The sequence below is a fragment of the Physcomitrium patens genome, chromosome 1, assembly GCF_059467195.1.
Source record: "Physcomitrium patens ecotype Gransden chromosome 1, ASM5946719v1, whole genome shotgun sequence".
Taxonomy (NCBI): Eukaryota; Viridiplantae; Streptophyta; class Bryopsida; order Funariales; family Funariaceae; genus Physcomitrium; species Physcomitrium patens.
Genome location: NC_143410.1, coordinates 25,526,789 through 25,536,465, shown reverse-complemented (window position 1 = coordinate 25,536,465; position 9,677 = coordinate 25,526,789). Strand labels below are relative to the sequence as shown.

Here is a 9,677-nt window from a genome sequence, read left to right as displayed (position 1 = left end):
CACATTTTGATAAGAAGTGGGTGTTTGGAATTGGTGAAACTTCTTGAGAGTTTTGTGAATTGGCAACTGGGTTGAAGAAGAAGGTGACAGTTGTAGGACGCATTGTGGAGAGAATCGTGTGAAGGACATGGTTGCCTTCCTTCCTTAGGAATTGCTAGCACGTTTTCCTTCGCAATTTAGGAATGAGCCGTGCTTTTGTAATTTGTTATGCCTACACCTTGAGCTTCTGCGAGCCAGTTCCACAGTCTTCGAGGTGATTAGCGTACGTTTCATATTGTCATCTTTCAGTCAGTAGGTGAAATATATTCTTGAAACTCAAGTTTGAATTTTTCGGGTACTGGTTTTGCTAGAAGGAGAAGAGGCACCTATTGGTTGTGCTGTGGCTATTGTGGATGAGAGCACGACAGTGAATCTGCTCCTGCGAGATGTTGTGGATGCTAATCAAGAGGTCTTACGGTTGCAGAAAAAACGTGATTTTGTCAGGTAAGATTGAAACGACAGTTGTTTGCTGATGTACTTTTAGGATGTCTTTAGTCATTTATCTACTGATTTGTATTAGTACAATACTGTCATGAACGACAGTTCTGATCGTCAACACTTAAATTGATGTGGCATGGCGACATTATTTACAGACAACAAGATGCAATTTACAAGAAAATGAGCGCTGTTGGATATGTTGACAAGGTTCCCGAATCTGTCCAGGAAGAGAACGAAGCCAAAGCTGTCAAGCTTGCTGCCGAGCTTCAAACTATTGAGAAGGCTACTGCTAATTTTGAAAGGCTGCTAAACTTGAGTTGCAGAAGCATGAGAGCATTGGGTTGCCATTATCTGTGCTATTGCGTTGCCTATCCAGGCCTCTTTTAGAGGTTCTTGGAAGTATTCGTGATTTTTAAAGTAGGACTATTGTTGAGGGTGAAGTAATATTTGCAGTCAGCCATTGGACTTCGGCTGCTTATAATGTAGTGAAATTTACAATTAAGTAGGCGGCTTGTGGCGGTAGTAGATCCTTGTGACGGGGACTTGTCATTTTTCATCAGGCCCCTCTATGTTGAAATCCTTCACAAGAAACGATTCATATGAGTATCTAGAAGAACTTGCTGCTTGTTTCGATTCGTTTTAGGTCCAAACAGGGGCATTCTCAATTATTTCATCTTTTGCTCAAATGTAATACTTTGAATTGTCGGAAACTGGAACTTCGATATTCTAACAGACACTATCTTCTTTGGGTTTGTTGATTGGAATTTGCTGGTAAATGAGTTGCATAAACTCAAGTCCCAAGAAATAACCAAATCTTACAACAAAAAGGTAATTCTGGACACATTGTGTGAAATAAGCTATTTGACAGTTTTATTATTCCTCTTCAGCAAGGACATGATTTTGTGGAACTACGTATTCAAAGTCAGCACTAGCTCCCAGTTTCTTTAAAAAATTATGACTGTAATTCCTCAAAAGATAGATTATCACTAGATATTACAAAGAATCAGATCTGGACACATGCAATAGTGACTGTGTGAAGAATAGAACTGGTAGTAGCTGTGACCAATTGTGCACGTATGATACAGTCCTCAATATTCATGGCATCCTTGGCCCAAAACATGAACACAGATGGGTCCTTCTATGATTTGATTTTTATGTCCAATCATAAATCCCATTTCACACTTTCATTGCTGTCAGGTTTACAGTAGCTCAACATGTGATATATAAGTGATCAGTTCATAGTGTGAGACAGCAACCTATTCAAAGCTTAGAAAAGAGCAAAACAATTGTCTAGAGCACTGAATCTCAAGTGAGAATTGTGTATATCTTCAAAGTCTGGAACATTTGGTTGTGTACAGAGGTTGTGTACATTAGCAATTCACTCATCGAATCAGCAGGAGCTTTTTGTGATCGAATTATGAATTAATTCAATTTTGTGCTCTACGTCCATAGCTTTGGTGATGAAGTACTGAACTCACTCGACTCCTAGTCTTCCTTCTATGTATTCTTGGCATTAGATTGGGTAAGATTAGGAGAAGAGCTTCATTTGGCTGAAGCCATGTCATTACATCACTCCTCAACACAGTCCAACCATGTTATGTGATACTGAGAAATTACCTTACACCATTAATAGCAGCTTTGAGTTTGTTTGAATTGGATTAGTAACAAAGGAATAATCTTTATTGTAGAATTTTCAAATGGTGGTTTGAGTTAATACGTGTTATTCACATATAATTGTTCTATCAAACTAAAGGTACGTTTTTATTTATCAATAGCTAGTCTCATATATTGTTCATATTCTTGTTGACATTTATTGTTACTAAAAAGAATATAGAACTGGATTTTTTTTAAATAACTTAAAATTGTGGATTTTGATATAACTTTTGTCTTCTGATTTAATTCAGAATTTAAAAATTTGTTTTGAAGAAAAATATAAGATCTCTCTACATGATTATAGCTCAGATTTTTATCCTTTCAAATACTTAGAAACCATAGTTCATCATTTTAATACATAGTTAAATAGAACCATTAATATTCACACATAAATAAAGTTGTGAAGGATAATTACCCAACTTGCAATAATCTTCATATTGATGCCAGAAGAATCTTCAAGGAGAGACATAATATAAATTTTCAATTATCATTAAATAAAACAGAGGTGCCGCTTTACTTGTTTCTATTAGACAAGTCATGATTTTAGAATATTAGAGTTTATCAGGGTGGTTCATGCCACAAAGGTTTGCAACGATTCAGTCATAGTATCAATTGCCATTTTCACCAAAACCAAGTAAATGTAAATAAAATACACACACCAGAAGGCATTCATAAGATTCATCATGAATTGTAATGTTGGTGGTTTAAACAAAACCCTATCACATCAAATATAGATTCTCGCACAAAAGATTACATAGTGAACACAAGATATTTGATCAGATAATAATGCTGTGCAACAAAGTGATTCAATGCGACACTATTGATCACATGCCACTAGGCATATGCAGTGATTACAGGAACCATAACTTCTAGGACTCATCGGTATTTTAGTGATGGATTGTTAAGAATGAGATCACATTGAAAGGCTTCAGCTGAAAAGATTCTAGTGTCCAATGGAGCTGGTACAGCGTCAAAACTCTAACTGCACCATCAAGCATTGACTTATGAGAAAAACGGCGTAACTTCAATCTAGTGATCGCATATCAAGGGAGGGCATCTGAAGAGCTGTAGATATGTGAAAATAGTTCAGATCCAAGGGAAAAATAAAAACATAAAACGATAAATAGAAATAAAGATACAAATCCGTTTTAAAGACTAGAAACATTGCCTTGTCGTGTAATGAAGAGAGCAACTTCCATTCCTGTCCATTGAAATTTCATCTTCACTTCCGTCCCTCCATTGCCGCTCGTCAGCAAGGCAACCTTCAATACAATGACCTTCTTCAAACCATGGCATAACCTTTGAAACGATGTCAATTACTATGTACCAACCCAGTAGCAGCAAAAGCTGCTATTTCTCAACAACCCTCTCAACTATCTGAAGATATTCGAACTACAAATTATTCCTGCAGGACATCGAGCTGAAAGCTACTACAAATCAAAAGTTTACACAACGATAGAATTAAAAAAAAAAAAAAAAAAAAAAAAAAAAAAAATCTTGGTTATGAAAATAACCAGTCCAGATTAGTCATAGAGCTACATCCTCATAACTGCTAACTCGGAAGAATCGTTCCAACGCAAGTCGAGAACCCACCCTCTGGTGCTGAATCGCAATTCACAGAGGGGAAATCAACGTCAGGCATCATGTCCATTGCTTAACTCCTGGAGTTGCTTGCAGCGCTCTTCCTATTCCAAGACAGGTATGATGTATCGCCAAGAGGTCGTGGATTCTTGAGGTGGATGAGGAAGAACACAAGCGCCAAAAACATACAGATCAATCCCACAGTTAAGTATGCGATTCCCAGGAAAGAATTCTTCCCACCTAGCCAGCTTGTGGTAGACAAAACCAACTTCTTACTACCCTTGAAAGTGTAGGTGTTGTAAACATTGGATATGCGCACGGTAATGGTTTGGTTTGCTTCAAGTTGCTGGTTGATTTTCCCCCATAGCTTGCGGAAGTTGGGCAACGCGGCAGTCCTCATCCACACAATCAAATCCTCAGCTTCTTTAAGAGGCTTGCTAGGATCCAACGCTGCACCTCCAATCCATCCCAATGCACCTGTCCGGTCATTGTTTGGAAAATTTTGGGGCTTCACGTTAGCTCCGAACTTGCTAGTAACATCACTCTTCCAGGCAATTCCCGTCTTTTCCACTGTGATGCTTCCAATTGCATTAGGCGCTGCCTGAGTGGGATTAAACAAAAAGGTGTCGTTAAACAAGCTCCAGGCAATAAGGCCGCAGGGAACAATCGTTTGCCCACCGGGTGTGGTAGCGAGAGGCTTGCAGGCATCGAGGCTGGATACGCTGTCACCTCGAAGCTGTTGATCGTTTCTACTCTTCACATATCGACGGTGATTCTGGTAAAAATTGGTAAGCTCGTAGTACACATACACGGGGGGTTCCATTCTCTTAGGGATGTTAAGAGTGACAGTGCAAGAGTGATCAATTGAACTGTCTTGGATATATCTCACACGATCCGCTTGTGTCGCAAGAGTCGAGGGAAGGCACTCCAAGTCATACCTGTGAACAACCTCAACTACTGAGTTGGAAGCCAAGAGCGTGACGGCACCGATAGGAATAAAGATGATGCCCACGACCATGAACGTTGCCATCACCCATCCTGGTGTGAGCAAGGGCTTGCACGCTGGCAGCTCCTGCTGCGTAAACTTAGTATACTTCGGCTTCTTCGACTCCTTCATTAAATTCGTCGGCCCACCCTCAGAGGAGCTGGCGCCATTCATGATGTCCACTCCCAAATACTAAAATCCGAATCCGAACGAGAAACCTTGGAACTAAACGTAGCAGTCGTGAATCCCCTCCACACCGGCCTCCTCTCAAGATATGAAATCCTCGCAAGTAGACCGGTCAACAATAAAAAAGCCCCACCTGGACTCACTGCACTGCACCACACATACCCAAGATAGACGCAAACTGAGAAATATATAATGAAATCAACTCAAAACCACAACACACGAAAGGAAACGAGTAGAGGGGCCAGGAGATGTGCCCAGATTGAGTAGAGGCGAAACCCTAACATAAGATTGTCGATGAAACCGAGATCTGCTAGGGGAGGGCAACACGTCCCCGAGCACCCAGGAAGCGGGTGAAGGAAGGGAGAAGAGACGAGGAAACGGGAGTAACGCGACGCCGGGGCTGCTGTAGAGGGTCAAAAGACGGAATGGTCAAATGGTGGAACCGAAGTGATGCTCGCCATGACGAAATTCACACTTCCCACACGTTGCAGGAAAGTAGCTCGCTTACCCCACCTCGCTTTCGAAGTTTCGAATACCGCTACTGTAGCCTTTGCCTACGAAAGCGGATTTGACCGTAACCATCCATCCTTGAAAAAAAATAGATGAAACTATTGCAATCAACCCAGAAAGACTGGAAATGTTATCATTTCAAAACGAAATAAAATTCCTATCCTTGAGTTGCGATTAAAATGGCAGTAATAAAGGAAAAACTCGATCTCTCGTATATTTATTTTCGAAAATTCAATTTGCAAATAGCACTTGCTTCTGTACTTCATGGCGCTCTTGCGAAGCCTCTAGTGTTCAGTAGTAGAATCCATCAATCGTTTCACTCATTTTGCAAGCTAGGGACGGAGCTCACACAATGGCAAAAACTTGGATATGTGGGCAATAGTGACAGTGGGTGAAGCTATGGTGGTGATTGGTTTTGTCCCAAATGATGGAAGTAGCGAGGAGTTCATCGCGGTGAAGGAAATTAGGGCTTGAGAAATTAGGGATGGAGGGGTGAGCGATTAACCAGGGTTGGAGCGGTGGTGGATGATGAGGTTGGGGGATCATTGATTTGAAAGGTAGGTATATCTGTCGCTGATTCTGTGCGAAAAGAGCGCTACGAGTTGGCAAAAGCTAAAGTGCAAATTCTGCGGGAGAAATCGAATTAGAAGAAAACGTCGTTGCTGGACACGGATGGTGGGTGTTTATTCTTCTCCTTCGACCAAATTTTGCATAGTTCCTTTTTCATTTTTTTCCTTCTTGTGTTGGGTACTACACTTAGCGGGTTGATTGAGTTGATTCTTGGCTTTAGGCGACGTAGAAAGAATGCTACTCTGTGAACGGATTGGTGCGCGTGGTGTCTTCTTGGCACTGGGAATAGTATGCCGTTTATATCGTGAACACTAGCTAGACTGACGCTCTAAATATGCATTTCATTGTATTTTAAGTGTAATGTCTTCAACTAGATTTGAAAATAACGGAATTAATACTTATGTTTTGAGGGATGGCAATAAATTTAGCTATGAAATTTTAGAGATTCGATAACCAGAGGTATATTCATGCTAGTCTGGTGGCGAGGGCTTAAGTTATAATTTCTAGACTCTCCGTAAGTTCTTTGACATGTCTCGGATGCTATTTGAGAAGGATCCTTGTGATTAACGGTCTGACATGTAGGAATTTTGATTTTTCTGGATGAGCAGTGGCATCATTTGCGAAAAGTCAAGGGTCCAAGCCGGTGTGTGTAAATAACCTTTCCTTCAAGTGCGTTAGAACTCTCCAAGGACATACAGGCAAGGTGGGTATAATTCAATCTAATCTTACCTTTCAAATCAGTCGGCTCAGCTTTTATCCAACTATCGACTCTTACGCCTGCTTTTGACGCTGAGGAACTAATCTCAGATTAGATCCTTAATCTTCAAGTCATGATCTGAGTAATAGGTGGTCCTGCTTGGCCTTAACACATGTAAGCACTTTGATGGTACATAAATATGTGAGGGACTAAAGATTAATTAACACTCTGATCCTTCTGTGCTTGAAAAGATATACTCACTAGATTGGGCTTACCGGGAAACGTCGCGAATAGTATCTACGTCGCAAGATGGCAGGCTCATAGTATGGAACGCCATTTCAAGTCAGAAAACACATTCTTTTAAGCTGGCATGCGCTTGGGTTATGGCCGCTGCCATTTCACCTAGTGGCAACACGGTTGCATGCGGTGGCCTAGACAATGTTTGCTCCATTTTCAACCTTAGCTCTGCACCTGATAAGGAGGACAATTTGCCCGTGTCAGGCACGTTGACTGGCCACGCGGGTTATCTCTCGTGTTGTAAATATATACCCACCCAAGAAGAACATATTGTGACGAGCTCGGAGGACCATACTTGTCGTTTGTGGGATGCGGTGACTAAGGTGATGTAAATACCGTGCACTTTCTATCTGAGGGTCGCCACTTCGGAACGGGTAGTGACGACGGAAGCTGTCGACTCTTTGACATAGGCCCTGGACATGAATTACAACAATATTGGGACAAGCAGGCCCTTGCCCGGGGTCCAGTTAACGTTTCTTCAATAGCGTTTTCGCGTTCAGGGCGGCTTCTTTTTGCCGCCTACTCGAATGGAAATTGCAATGTCTGGGACACTTTATTGGCCAAGGTATAACTCATTATTTACATTATCTTGCGAAGATGCTATGCTGAGTAACATGTGATGTGCTTCCCTACGCGGCTAAGCGTGTAACGGTGAGTAAATACTTTTGAAACAGTAGAAGTGTTTCTATCAGAGAATGAAAAATCTGTCGCTTTATCAGATCTCTACTTTAATATTCTCTACTTAAACATTCTCTCTGGATACATTTATAAGTATCGGTAGACAAAATATGTCGAAGTAGTACTTGAGGTCGTTGCTAATATTCTTTGCTCCTGAGTGCCACGTAAACGACATCAGTATTTGTGTACTGAGATTTATGTCCCATCGACAGGTTGTGGCAAACTTAGGTGGAGGCAGAGCTGAAGGGCACACCAATCGAGTAAGTTGTCTAGAATTGGCAACTGATGGGGATGCTCTTTGCACAGGAAGTTGGGATACTACTCTCAAGGTTTGTTTTCATCCAGTATAATTTCCTCCTCCACTTGTTTTTTTGCCTTTGATTTGGTTAGTGCGTGATTAAAAAGATCCTTTTAGAGTGCAACAATGTTTCACTGGATCCTAAATTGCTTGTTTTCGCGATTCCAGGTCTGGTCTTATGCTGCAAAAAAACCTTAATACTATGAACCTCGTGAAGAGCAGCTGCTTGAAGTCGCTTGGAAGGACCGCTCGTCTACTCTTGTCGTTCGTGGCTCCTTAGTGGAGCAGTACAATGTGTATTTTATGGATGCGTTACTTGTGACATTCGGTACAAGCAGAAGATGAAGTTTCCTTGACCAAACGCAATGTCTGGATTTTCTAGAATGTTCACAAGTTACTATTAACGCTTCTGAATTCTAAATGTAGAAATATGGGAAGGTATTCTGTTTGAATATCCATCTGTTTAAGCAGCAGTGATTCTTTATGACTCTTTGATGTCACGAAACTGAAGTTTAGCATCCTCAGAGGTCCACATATGTTATAATCGTTTGGGGAGTTGTTAGGAAATCTCTTGTTAGGAGTATCAGCAACCTCAGTCAGTTATTATATTGTAAATTGTTTTTCTCACAAATCGATTGTTCGGGTGAAATGGACTCGTTACTTTGCAACTCAATTACATGTCTTTGTTTGTTACTGTAGCCTATTGTTTATTCACATTTGCAGTGGGATGTTCATCGTCAAAAATCTGTATGAGGGCATTCAGGAGATTTTCACATCTACTATCACTTGAAAAATTCGCGCATGTAAGACTGCTTGATATGGGTCGTAGAGTCATCTGAAGTGACATCAATAATATCAATAGACCACACGAAGAGCATTAACATCAAGAGCTAGAAAATATTCCACAATGAAGAACTTAGACATTGAATAACCTTGGCTTGTACCTTAATAGTAAAACAACTTCAAATCGACATTTTCATGCCAATGTTTATAATACTAACGGCTTTAATCCAAACATGTATTTGTTGTGGTACATGTCTATTGATATTCTAAGAATACAAAGCAATTTAACAAATTTAAATACTTTTTATTGATATTTAGAACCAAAATCAGAAACCCCAAATAAAATCAAATATTACTTATTCAATTTATGTAATTTAAAAATTTTATATGATGGTTTATTTTTAAAACAAAAGTGCCTTTTATTTAACTTATATTGAATAACGAAATAATTATATTAAAATGTATCAATAAATAGAATAATAACATTGCAAAAACTTTGCTGGAATCAAGATGTTAATCTTTTACCTTCAATATTTGACAATTAAGGCTTTCGCCAAATCTAACAGCAATAATCAAGTTTTATCAACATATCTCCCAATTCCACATTTTATCTAATTATTGGATAATCTTCAATATAAATTAGATAGTCTTATTATGTAAATACCAACAATATCACCAACAATAAGAAAATTATTGCAGAAAACTATTCCTGAAGTCATTAGAATAAGGTTCATCAATAGACTATCTCTTTTTGTTGTTATGGCAACTAAAATAATGAATAAGTACATACATTTTATATTAATACAAGTAGGTCATGTATTTATTAACAAATAACTTTTAGACATTAGATTGAGCGTTTATGTAACCACCAAATTGAAAGCTTTACTACTATTTCTAATATTTTGATTGCAGAAGATTTATTTTTTTGTAGTCAGAAAATTTGGTAGTCCGCTCTTCTAAAA

At 39.5% G+C, this 9,677-nt stretch overlaps 1 protein-coding gene and 1 pseudogene across 2 annotated transcripts; one reads left to right on the top strand and one right to left on the bottom strand.

Moving 5' to 3' along the window:
• Positions 1-2,880: 2,880 nt before the first annotated feature.
• Positions 2,881-5,440, bottom strand: LOC112283131 (ALA-interacting subunit 1). Of its 2 annotated transcripts, none has more exons than XM_024521483.3 (2): positions 5,165-5,440; positions 2,881-5,029 (listed from the first exon to the last, which is right to left on the bottom strand). In XM_024521483.3, exon 2 carries the CDS (start codon positions 4,868-4,870, stop codon positions 3,785-3,787), a length of 1,086 nt encoding a protein of 361 aa, XP_024377251.1. In that variant the 5' UTR covers positions 4,871-5,029; positions 5,165-5,440; the 3' UTR covers positions 2,881-3,784. The 2 variants fall into 2 exon arrangements, with proteins under 2 accessions (XP_024377251.1, XP_024377261.1); XM_024521493.3 differs by having other exon boundaries at positions 5,159-5,298.
• A 321-nt stretch (positions 5,441-5,761) lies between these two features.
• Positions 5,762-8,605, top strand: LOC112285793 (guanine nucleotide-binding protein subunit beta-2; annotated as a pseudogene).
• Positions 8,606-9,677: the final 1,072 nt, after the last annotated feature.